Source organism: Oncorhynchus tshawytscha, linkage group LG12 (genome assembly GCF_018296145.1).
Source record: "Oncorhynchus tshawytscha isolate Ot180627B linkage group LG12, Otsh_v2.0, whole genome shotgun sequence".
Classification (NCBI taxonomy): domain Eukaryota; kingdom Metazoa; phylum Chordata; class Actinopteri; order Salmoniformes; family Salmonidae; genus Oncorhynchus; species Oncorhynchus tshawytscha.
This window is the reverse complement of record NC_056440.1, coordinates 696,612-709,635: the sequence shown is the minus strand read 5'-3', so window position 1 is coordinate 709,635 and position 13,024 is coordinate 696,612. Positions and strand designations below refer to the sequence as shown.

Below are 13,024 nucleotides of genomic sequence, written 5' to 3'. Positions count from 1 at the left end.
CAGGCAAAGTTCTTCCCGTGTATCAATGGATAGTGCTTCTTACCATGGAATTAGTCCTAGGCTATAGTATAGGCCATCATTCCATCACGAGGCCATCTTATACCAAGCCACCTATATCTATCTCTCTCTGCTCCCCAATATGTTGATGAATCATTTCCTCGTTCTGTTTAGATTGTAACTGCACTCCGTTTCAAACGTTTCCATTGAGAAAGAAAACGTCCGGAACAGCCAATAGGTTCGGTGGGTTGAAAACGAGCCAATCACGATTAAATCCGCGCGCACCCAAATACTTCATAGGGGTGGCGCTCTAGCTCGAGCTTCGGAGAGAACCGTGGAGCGCGCCGGTGTGACAGACCGCTTCAGGACAACGTCTGTGTTTGTCACGTTGGGACATCTCTGTATTGAACAATAGTTAAACAGCAGATTATCAGCGGTGTCTGTCAATGCTGTTATACAGACAAGTCCATCAGTTCAGAGCTCACTGACTAGTGAGAAACTGCAATAAGGAGCGGATGGATGTTGCAAGACAGTCTAAATCTGTTCTGGAGGAGCCTGCATTGAGGTACGTCTAAAGGGTTTACTCATTTATGTAACTCGTTTTTGACAAAACACAGATTGGAGGGAATACACGTTATTGTTATGTTTCTGTTAATTTCTCATTTATATGTTTATTGGCCATTTATTAAACTAGCATCTTATGAAGACACTTGCGCACAGTATGAAACACCAGTCCATAGGGCTTTTAGAGGTTGCCCGCAAGGATATAATGACAGATAAAATGGGATCATTATTTTAATTTCAGATTGTACTGACTGCAGTGGGGCAACCGTCGCGTGAGTCAGAACTTGGAAAGAGTACATTAGGTACGAGGCACCGGGAGACAGGCGGCAGATATGATGAAGGATATCTCCGGTCCGGAGTTTGAGATCGACGTGGAGAGTCTGGAGACCGAGAGCGACGACCAGGACCGGCCGGACTACAGCTCCTCTCTTCCCGGCGCAGTGTACGACGAGCCGGGGGCCAAGGGAGTTGACAATCCGCCGGGGACCATCAGCCCCGAGAACTGCGAACCGAGGAAGTTGAGCCGGACGCCGAAGTGTGCCCGCTGCAGGAACCACGGCGTGGTGTCGTGTCTGAAGGGGCATAAGCGGTTCTGCCGCTGGAGGGACTGCCAGTGTGCCAACTGTCTTCTGGTGGTGGAGAGGCAGCGGGTCATGGCGGCTCAGGTGGCACTACGGAGACAACAAGCTACAGAGGTGTGTGTGGACCTTTCTAAAGTCCTATACATTACTATTTTAAGGTGTGTGTGTTTTCGAATGTTCGAGAGGGTGTAAAACTCCTTAGTTTCACCAGGATTTGGGGGGATAACAATGTTGGCGGTACTGTAAATCTCGATTTTCTTCATTGTAAAAAGTTTTTTTTGTCTTTCTTCAACCAGACAAATTGTTTGTTTGGAATTGAAATTATACGTACTGAGAGAGAAGTAGCACATTGTAATACATACCGTAACGAATACTATTTTTTAATGTTCAAGTTTAGTTTTAGTTTATAAAGTTTATTTTATTTATTTTCACACCAATCAAAGTAACCTGTTGGGATGATAAACTCAGAATGGGATGACAGGAAACCTTACCATCATCTAAATCGTAAATCCACATCACTAATTATAAGTACATGAAAATACATCTTGGTATTACTTTTTTTTTTAAATTGGGACTGGTATTAAATAATAATTTGAAAACAGCATAATATAGCCTCTGAAATAATGACTCGATTTAATTGATTTGTTCTGTAATTTTATCAGGATAAAAAGGGAATTTCTGGGAAGCAGATTCCAGCGGAGAGAAGAGCTATTTACCAGAGACACATCAGACCATCAACCATGCTGGCTAAGAGCATTCTGGAAGGTAAGGCAGTCTGTCCTGTTTACTAGCAATGGTGACAGCAAATCAACTGGTGTTGTAGCCTATTTATCATCTCCTCTCCTCTATTAATATGTAATGATCATCTCTATCATCTCCTCTCCTCCATTAATACATAATGATCATCTCTATCATCTCTATCATCTCCTCTCCTCCATTAATACATAATGATCATCTCTATCATCTCTATCATCTCCTCTCCTCCATTAATACATAATGATCATCTCTAATATCTCCTCTCCTCCATTAATACATAATGATAATCTCTGTTATAATGATGTCCTTCATCTTTCTCTTCTCTTCTCTTTCTTGTAGTGTTTCTTGGATTTCTGTCCCTTTCCGTTTCAATTAAACCTCCTCCTCATTGCTCTGTGGACAGTTTAACTTCCGTAAGCACAGACCTGTTATGATATCCTTATTTTCTAGGTTTCAAATCAAACTTAGCGGGCACAATAAAATTGTAGATTAAAAAAAAAACATTTTAGTCTAAGAGCAAAATGAATACTTCCTAGTATACTAGTGTAGGTCAACCGAGCGCCAGACATATGTTAAATGTCTAAACTATTGATAAAACTTGATGATCCAATATGCCGAACTCCAGAATGTAACCTTGATATAATTTAATTCACTGCAATTAACACATCAGGTATACTTCACTAGTTACTTCATAACTGAACCAAAACATCAAGTCTAGCTTGTTTTTCTGCCCTGAATTAAATAGCATATTATATTAGTATTATATTAGTATTATATAGGATTATATTAGTATGATACAGTATCTCTATGTTGTCTAACCTCCTCCCCTGTCCTGTCTCCTCTCAGGGTACCGTCCGGTGCAGGGTGACCCGTACATGGGGGCCAGCCCCCCCCTCCCACCCCCCCTCAGCGACAGGATGAGGAAGAGGAGAGCGTTTGCTGACAAAGAGCTGGAGAGTGTCATGCTGGAGAGAGAGTACAAGGAGAGAGAGCTGCTAGAACCCTCCCAGGCTGCTACAGCCTCTCTGCTCTTCCCCAACAGTCTGGTCCGCCATGCCGCAGAGTACAAGTCCTATAAGACGGCCTACTCAGCCTCCGCCCCGGAGGAGCCTCACCACAACAACAAGGACCTCTGTCACTTCCTGTCACCCAGCTGTGTGGACCTCTCCCTGCAGTACTCCGCTGGCCCCGGCAACATGGAGCTCATCTCCTCCAATGTCTCCGTGGCGACCACCTACCGCCAGTACCCTCTGACCTCTCCCCTGACCTCTCCGCGGGGGTTCATGGTGTGGCCGCGTGGCCCCTCCCTTCTGTACCAGCAGTGCCTGCTCAACGCCACGGCCGTCCAGAACATGAAGCCAGGTGCGGCCTGGGAGCCCAGAATGATGGCCGCCGCTGCCGCAGAGAGCCTGCCACCCGACTTCGACGCCATGGCAACCGCCACCCCCACCTCAGCCACCAAGCTGAAGGGTTTGAGATTTGCAGCGGGCCTCCCTGAGAGTTCTGAACCACAGCTGCAGGATGGCCCCGCACAGTCCCAGGCCCCTCTCACCCAGGGGGGGCACTGCAAACGATCAGCCTTCTCTCCGCCGAAGAGAGGCTTCGGACAGGCCTTCCCCCCTAGTACACCTCATCTCCAACCTCACCCCCAGCCTCACCCTTACCCCCCTAGCCACGAACATGTCGTGAACAAGCTGAGCAAGGACAGCTCCAAACACACACTATCCATGAAGCTCAACTCTTTTCACTCACTCATCCAGCAGACACTGAGTGAGAAGGCTAGGGCCGGGGCTGGAGAGAGAGAGAGGGTCGGAGTAGAGGTAGGAGCTGGGGCTGGGGAGAGAGCTGGGACCGGGGTCGAGCTTCGGGGCCCCTACTGTAAAGAACTGCTGGAGGAAGCAGCCAGAAAGTACCGTGAAGGACCTTCTAAGGACTTCTACAGTTTCAAAGATTCTGATAGATACAGCAAGGAGTTTCTGGCTACGTCAGCTGGGACCAAGGTGGTGTCCAGCGAGTCCCTGTCCTTCTCTGTCGAGGCCATTCTGAAGAGACCGTCACCTGCTATGAACAGGGCTTCACAGTAATAACAGTCATGTCTATCTGATGAACAGGGACCAAAAACCTACCTGGCAATTTGTGATACCTTGGCCCGTTTTTCTGCTTTGAGGTCTCCGTTATCGACTAAATAATTACTATTTTGCACAAACCCTGAATTTAGACTGGCCCACTGGTCTACAGATGGACCAACCATGTGCCGAACTACCCTGTAGACAATCCGTTTCTCACATGGGCACACACGCACGCACGCACACACACACACACAAGCGCACACGTGCGCACACAACACAGACACGCACGCACGCATGCACGAACACAGACAGACACACACACAGACACAAGCGCGCACACACACACAGACACATACACACACACACACACACACACACACACACACACACACACACACACACACACACACACACACACACACACACACACACACACACACACACACACACACACAATTAGATGTATGTGTCTGACACTGTGCTTGCTGTTGTCATAACTCTCAGTACAGAAACACTTCCACCAGTAATGAACATGTTTATATGGATGTTATATTTTATACCAGCGTAAATGTAAATCTCTTTATGGTGTAGAGTATTTAAATGTATCACTTTAAATGTTGCCATGTAATGTGTCAATAAACTTTATAAAGAGTCAACCTCTATTGTATCAGGTTTGGTTTGTCACTATATAGTGTGGTAACATTACATTTGATTTAATTTAACCCTATTGAGTTATCACTTAACACTAATTTGATTTATTAACACTATTGTTACATTAAATTACGTATGTATTATGACTTTAAAAAACAATTGTTATGGCCTTAAAGTATGAACAGCCACAAGAGTGAAATGTAAAATAATATAAGAATACAATATGAACAGAAAACTACTGGTCTAATATGATGAGGTTTTTAATATGAACAGAAAACTACTGGTCTAATATGAGGTTTTCAATATGAACAGAAAACTACTGGTCTAATATGATGAGGTTTTCAATATGAACAGAAAACTACTGGTCTAATATGATGAGGTTTTCAATATGAACAGAAAACAACTGTGTGCAATTGGCAGCAGGAATATCCACCAGAGCTGTCGCCAGAGAATGTAATGTTAATTCCTCTACCATAAGCCGCCTCCAACATCGTTTTAGAGAATTAGGGTTTATGTTCAACCGGTCTCACAACTGCAGACCACGTGAAACCACGTGTAGGTCCACGTGTAACCACGTGTAGGTCCACGTGTAACCACGTGTAGGTCCACGTGTGACCACGTGTAGGTCCACGTGTAACGACATGTAGGTCCACGTGAAACCACGTGTAGGTCCACGTGTAGGTCCACGTGTAACGACATGTAGGTCCACATGTAACCACGTGTAGGTCCATGTGTAACCACGTGTAGGTCCACGTGTAGGTCCACATGTAACCACGTGTAGGTCCACGTGTAACCACGTGTAGGTCCACGTGTAGGTCCATGTGGACCCGTACAAATCAGCTGGGCTTGACAATCTGGACCCTCTATTTCTGAAACTATCCGCCGCCATTGTCGCAACCCCTATTACCAGCCTGTTCAACCTCTCTTTCATATCGTCTGAGATCCCCAAGGATTGGAAAGCTGCCGCGGTCATCCCCCTCTTCAAAGGGGGAGACACCCTGGACCCAAACTGTTACAGACCTATATCCATCCTGCCCTGCCTATCTAAGGTCTTCGAAAGCCAAGTCAACAAACAGGTCACTGACCATCTCGAATCCCACCGTACCTTCTCCGCTGTGCAATCGGGTTTCCGAGCCAGTCACGGGTGCACCTCAGCCACGCTCAAGGTACTAAACGATATCATAACCGCCATCGATAAAAGACAGTACTGTGCAGCCGTCTTCATCGACCTTGCCAAGGCTTTCGACTCTGTCAATCACCATATTCTTATCGGCAGACTCAGTAGCCTCGGTTTTTCGGATGACTGCCTTGCCTGGTTCACCAATTACTTTGCAGACAGAGTTCAGTGTGTCAAATCGGAGGGCATGCTGTCCGGTCCTCTGGCAGTCTCTATGGGGGTGCCACAGGGTTCAAGCCTCGGGCCGACTCTTTTCTCTGTATATATCAATGATGTTGCTCTTGCTGCGGGCGATTCCCTGATCCACCTCTACGCAGACGACACCATTCTATATACTTCCGGCCCGTCCTTGGACACTGTGCTATCTAACCTCCAAACGAGCTTCAATGCCATACAACACTCCTTCCGTGGCCTCCAACTGCTCTTAAACGCTAGTAAAACCAAATGCATGCTTTTCAACCGTTCGCTGCCTGCACCCGCACACCTGACCAGCATCACCACCCTGGATGGTTCCGACCTTGAATATGTGGACATCTATAAGTACCTAGGTGTCTGGCTAGACTGTAAACTCTCCTTCCAGACTCATATCAAACATCTCCAATCGAAAATCAAATCAAGAATCGGCTTTCTATTCCGCAACAAAGCCTCCTTCACTCACGCCGCCAAACGTACCCTAGTAAAACTGACTATCCTACCGATCCTCGACTTCGGCGATGTCATCTACAAAATTGCTTCCAACACTCTACTCAGCAAACTGGATGCAGTTTATCACAGTGCCATCCGTTTTGTCACTAAAGCACCTTATACCACCCACCACTGCGACTTGTATGCTCTAGTCGGCTGGCCCTCGCTACATATTCGTCGCCAGACCCACTGGCTCCAGGTCATCTACAAGTCCATGCTAGGTAAAGCTCCGCCTTATCTCAGTTCACTGGTCACGATGGCAACACCCATCCGTAGCACGCGCTCCAGCAGGTGTATCTCACTGATCATCCCTAAAGCCAACACCTCATTTGGCCGCCTTTCATTCCAGTTCTCTGCTGCCTGTGACTGGAACGAATTGAAAAAAATCGCTGAAGTTGGAGACTTTTATCTCCCTCACCAACTTCAAACATCTGCTATCTGAGCAGTTAACCGATCGCTGCAGCTGTACATAGTCTATCGGTAAATAGCCCACCCATTTTTACCTACCTCATCCCCATACTGTTTTTATTTATTTACTTTTCTGCTCTTTTGCACACCAATATCTCTACCTGTACATGACCATCTGATCATTTATCACGCCAGTGTTATTCATCTGCAAAATTGTAATTATTCGCCTACCTCCTCATGCCTTTTGCACACAATGTATATAGACTCCCCTTTTTTTTCTACTGTGTTATTGACTTGTTAATTGTTTACTCCATGTGTAACTCTGTTGTCTGTTCACACTGCTATGCTTTATCTTGGCCAGGTCGCAGTTGCAAATGAGAACTTGTTCTCAACTAGCCTACCTGGTTAAATAAAGGTGAAATAAAAAATAAAAAAACGTGTAGGTCCACGTGTAGGTCCATGTGTAACCACATGTAGGTCCACATGTAACAACGTGTAGGTCCACATGTAACCACGTGTAGGTCCACATGTAGGTCCACGTGTAGGTCCACGTGTAACCACGTGTAGGTCCACATGTAACCACGCCATCCCAGGACCTCCACATCCAGACCAGCTGCCCGGATAGCTGATAAAACTGTGGGTTTCCACAACCTAAGAATTTCTGCACAAACTGTCAAAAACCCTCTTAGGGAAGCTCATCTGCGTGCTCGTCGTTCTCACCAGGGTCTTGACCTGATTGCAGTTCGGCGTCATAACCAACCTCAGTGGCAAATGATCACCTTCGATGGCCACTGGCACGCTGGAGAAGTCTGCTCTTCACGGATGAATCCCGGTTTCAACTGTACCAGGCAGACAGCGTGTATGGTGTCATGTGGGCGAGCGGTTTGCTGATGTTAACATTGTGAACAGAGTGCCTCATGGTGGCGGTGGGGTTATGGTATGGGCAGGCATAAGCTACAGACAACAAACACAATTGCATTTTATCAATGGCAATTTGAACTAGATCCCGAGGCCCATTGTCATGCCATTCATCCGCTGCCATCACCTCATGTTTCAGTATGATAATGCACAGCACCTTGTCGCAAGGATCTGTACACAATTCCTGGAAACTGAAAATGTCCCAGTTCTTCCATGGCTTACCAGGCATGTCACCCATTGAGCATGTTTGGTATGCTCTGGATCGAGGTGTATGACAGCGTGTATAAGTTCCCGGAAATATCCACCAACTTCCCACAGCCATTGAAGAGGAGTGGGACAACATTCCACAGGCCATAATCAACAGCCTGATCAACTCTATGTGAAGGAGATGTTTCACACTGCATGAGGCAAATGGTGGTGACACCAGATACTGACTGGTTTTCTGATCCACGACCCTACTTCTTTTTAAAGGTATCTGTGACCAACAGAGTCATATCTGTATTCCCAGTCATGTGAAATCCATAGATTAGGACCTAATGAATTTATTTAAATGGACTGATTTCCTTTTATGAACTGTAACTCAGTAAAATGTTTGAAAGTATTGCATGTTGCGTTTATATTTTTATTCAGTGAAAATGTTTGATGATTTCATTGTTTGTGTTTATTTTGTGAAGTGTATCATTCTTTTTATTATCAATTTTTTATGTGGAACTTTATATTGTGAACCAGCATTTAGAGCTTGACCTTAGTCAATAACACTGTTAGCTTGGCCTTAGTCAATAACACTGTTAGCTTGGCCTTTAGTCAATGACACTGTTAGCTTGACCTTTAGTCAATGACACTGTTAGCTTGACCTTTAATCAATGACACTGTTAACTTGGCCTTTAGTCAATAACACTGTTAGCTTGACCTTTAGTCAATAACACTGTTAGCTTGACCTTTAGTCAATGACACTGTTAGCTTGACCTTTAGTCAATGACACTGTTAGCTTGACCTTTAGTCAATAACACTGTTAGCTTGACCTTTAGTCAATAACACTGTTAGCTTGGCCTTTAGTCAATGACACTGTTAGCTTGACCTTTAGTCAATGACACTGTTAGCTTGACCTTTAGTCAATAACACTGTTAGCTTGACCTTTAGTCAATGACACTGTTAGCTTGACCTTTAGTCAATGACACTGTTAGCTTGACCTTTAGTCAATGACACTGTTAGCTTGACCTTTAGTCAATGACACTGTTAGCTTGACCTTTAGTCAATGACACTGTTAGCTTGACCTTTAATCAATGACACTGTTAACTTGGCCTTTAGTCAATAACACTGTTAGCTTGGCCTTTAGTCAATGACACTGTTAGCTTGACCTTAGTCAATAACACTGTTAGCTTGACCTTTAGTCAATGACACTGTTAGCTTGACCTTTAATCAATGACACTGTTAGCTTGACCTTTAGTCAATGACACTGTTAGCTTGACCTTTAGTCAATGACACTGTTAGCTTGACCTTTAGTCAATGACACTGTTAGCTTGACCTTTAGTCAATGACACTGTTAGCTTGATCTTTAGTCAATGACACTGTTAGCTTGACCTTTAGTCAATGACACTGTTAGCTTGACCTTTAATCAATGACACTGTTAACTTGGCCTTTAGTCAATAACACTGTTAGCTTGACCTTTAGTCAATAACACTGTTAGCTTGGCCTTTAGTCAATGACACTGTTAGCTTGACCTTTAATCAATGACACTGTTAACTTGGCCTTTAGTCAATAACACTGTTAGCTTGACCTTTAGTCAATAACACTGTTAGCTTGACCTTTAATCAATGACACTGTTAACTTGGCCTTTAGTCAATAACACTGTTAGCTTGACCTTTAGTCAATAACACTGTTAGCTTGGCCTTTAGTCAATGACACTGTTAGCTTGACCTTAGTCAATGACACCTTTAGCTTGGCCTTTAGTCAATGACACCTTTAGCTTTGCCTTAAATCAATGACACTGTTAACTTGGCCTTTAGTTGAATAAAATAAAATTGAAAAAAGAAATAGACAAGGTGTTAGAGGCTATTAGCATGTGTAAAGATTCATGACCTTCCAGAGCCATCTAGTCAAGACTGGTCAAGCTCGGTTTTTATTCTGACTTCTCAATACTGAGCTTCTACTTCTTATAATTGAATATATTATGACTTAAATGTACACACTAGGATGCTGTGTAAGAGATACCAGATAGAAGGTGATTGGTATGGCTACTAACACACAGTGTCGTGCAACGCCACATGCACTGCAGAACAAAGGGAGGAATGTTAGTTTGGTCAGGTTTAAGTAGGGAGCCAGCGGTGATGTAAGGAGAATGAGGACAGGTGTGCAGGCTGATTACCATTGAGTTGCAGATCATGCTTGTTGAGGAGCTGCGTACAAGTCGACTAGTTAAAACAGCTGGTGCTTGTTGAGTTGCTAGGGAGCTGCGTTCAAGTCGACTAGTTAAAACAACTGGTGCTTGTTGAGTTGCTAGGGAGCTGCGTACAAGTCGACTAGTTAAAACAGCTGGTGCTTGTTGAGTTGCTAGGGAGCTGCGTTCAAGTCGACTAGTTAAAACAGCTGGTGCTTGTTGAGTTGCTAGGGAGCTGCGTTCAAGTCGACTAGTTAAATCAGCTGGTGCTTGTTGAGTTGCTAGGGAGCTGCGTTCAAGTCGTCTAGTTAAAACAGCTGGTGCTTGTTGAGTTGCTAGGGAGCTGCGTACAAGGTGACTAGTTAAAACAGCTGGTGCTTGTTGAGTTGCTAGGGAGCTGCGTTCAAGTCGACTAGTTAAAACAGCTGGTGCTTGTTGAGTTGCTAGGGAGCTGCGTACAAGTCAACTAGTTAAAACAGCTGGTGCTTGTTGAGTTGCTAGGGAGCTGCGTACAAGTCAACTAGTTAAAACAGCTGGTGCTTGTTGAGTTGCTCGGGAGTTGCGTTCAAGGCTACTAGTGCTGCATTCAAGTCTGGTCCTATCTCGTATATTTTACTTTATTCTTAGCAACATTTCATGAGTTTAATAAGGAACAGACATTGAAATTGGTCTTTGAATATTCCTTGAGGAAATGGAAGAATGTGTGAGAATGAGGATCCAGGAGGGAATGAGAATGGACTGAATGAAGCAGAGGGCTATAGATGAAGGATCCAGGAGGGAATGAGAATGGACTGGATGAAGCAGAGGGCTATAGATGAAGGATCCAGGAGGGTCACTCTGTGTCTACTCTACGTCATTTCCGGTCACAACTTGCAGGCTTGTTTTCGAGTTGCTGTGCGTTTTGTTGCCAACCTGTTTTGCTACCTGACAACTTTACGGTTTTCACTTTTTAATTACCGTTCATATATTTATTTATTTTTTCCTCAACTTTTTCAACTTTTTCACTCCGGACGCTTTATCTGGACACGATTCGTCAGGACCTCCAACAGCCGAAGCTAAGTAGTAACATTAACATGATGCCTTCTAATTGCAGCCGCTGTACTCGCCTTACGGCGAGGATAGCTGTGCTGCAAGCCCAGCTTCAGACGCAATCGTTAGGCAAGGGTAATTTCAGTGTAGGAAAGGATGAAACAGCGTCTGTGCCACCAGTAAGTACAGATAGTAGTATAAATCCCTGACACAGTCCCCGCAGCCGGACAACTTTCTCACGGTTTCTGGAAGGAAATGCTGTAGGAACGCTCAACCGGTGTCGCTCATTCAGCCGACAGAAACTTTCAACCGGTTTTCCCCATTAAGCAGCGGGTCGGAGTCAGAGGCCGATTCTTCTCTGGTCTCTACTCCTCCCGTTACGGGGTCTGAGACGCCGAAGCTTCCCACCATTAGCTCTGACAAATTGAAAACTCTAGTCATTGGCGACTCCATTACCCGCAGCATTAGACTTAAAGCGAATCATCCAGCGATCATACACTGTTTACCCGGGGCAGGGCTACCGACGTTAAGGCTAATCTGAAGATGGTGCTGGCTAAAGCTAAAACTGGCGAGTGTAGAGAGTATAGAGATATTGTTATCCACGTCGGCACCAACGATGTTAGGATGAAACAGTCAGAGATCACCAAGCGCAACATAGCTTCTGCGTGCATATCAGCTAGAAAGATGTGTCGGCATCGAGTAATTGTCTCTGGCCCCCTCCCAGTTAGGGGAGTGATGAGCTCTACAGCAGAGTCTCACAACTCAATCGCTGGTTGAAAACTGTTTTCTGCCCCTCCCAAAAGATAGAATTTGTAGATAATTGGCCCTCTTTCTGGGACTCACCCAAAACTAAACTAAACATGGCGGTGTTCGCCTTAGCAATCTCACTAGGATAAAGACCACCTCCATTCCTGTCATTACTGAAAGAGATCATGATACCTCACATCTCAAAATAGGGCTACTTAATGTTAGATCCCTTACTTCAAAGGCAATTATAGTCAATGAACTAATCACTGATCATAATCTTGATGTGATTGGCCTGACTGAAACATGGCTTAAGCCTGATGAATTTACTGTTTTAAATGAGGCCTCACCTCCTGGCTACACTAGTGACCATATCCCCGTGCATCCCGCAAAGGCGGAGGGGTTGCTAACATTTACGATAGCAAATTTCAATTTACAAAAAAAAAAAATGACGTTTTCGTCTTTTGAGCTTCTAGTCATGAAATCTATGCAGCCTACTCAATCACTTTTTATAGCTACTGTTTACAGGCCTCCTGGGCCATATACAGCGTTTCTCACTGAGTTCCCTGAATTCCTATCGGACCTTGTAGTCATAGCAGATAATATTCTAATCTTTGGTGACTTTAATATTCACATGGAAAAGTCCACAGACCCACTCCAAAAGGCTTTCGGAGCCATCATCGACTCAGTGGGTTTTGTCCAACATGTCTCTGGACCCACTCACTGTCACAGTCATACGCTGGACCTAGTTTTGTCCCATGGAATAAATGTGGTGGATCTTAATGTTTTTCCTCATAATCCTGGACTATCGGACCACCATTTTATTACGTTTGCAATTGCAACAAATAATCTGCTCAGACCCCAACCAAGGAACATCAAAAGTCGTGCTATAAATTCACAGACAACACAAAGATTCCTTGATGCCCTTCCAGACTCCCTCTGCCTACCCAAGGACGCCAGAGGACAAAAATCAGTTAACCACCTAACTGAGGATCTCAATTTAACCTTGCGCAATACCCTAGATGCAGTTGCACCCCTAAAAACTAAAAAAAAATTCTCATAAGAAACT

General features: G+C 44.7%; 1 protein-coding gene across 1 annotated transcript; it reads left to right on the top strand.

Moving 5' to 3' along the window:
• The first annotated feature begins 301 nt into the window (after nucleotides 1-301).
• Nucleotides 302-4,623, top strand: LOC112239922 (doublesex- and mab-3-related transcription factor 2-like). The gene is made up of 4 exons (XM_024408302.2): nucleotides 302-562; nucleotides 803-1,256; nucleotides 1,805-1,907; nucleotides 2,745-4,623. Exons 2-4 carry the CDS (start codon nucleotides 894-896, stop codon nucleotides 3,980-3,982), a joined length of 1,704 nt encoding a protein of 567 aa, XP_024264070.1. The 5' UTR covers nucleotides 302-562; nucleotides 803-893; the 3' UTR covers nucleotides 3,983-4,623.
• Nucleotides 4,624-13,024: the final 8,401 nt, after the last annotated feature.

Coding starts and splice junctions, on each gene's coding strand:
- LOC112239922 (XM_024408302.2), top strand. CDS start 894: ATGATGAAGGATATCTCCGGTCCGGAGTTTGAGATCGACGTGGAGAGT. Junction 1,257..1,804: donor GGAGACAACAAGCTACAGAG/GTGTGTGTGGAC, acceptor TAATTTTATCAG/GATAAAAAGGGAATTTCTGG. Junction 1,908..2,744: donor GGCTAAGAGCATTCTGGAAG/GTAAGGCAGTCT, acceptor GTCTCCTCTCAG/GGTACCGTCCGGTGCAGGGT.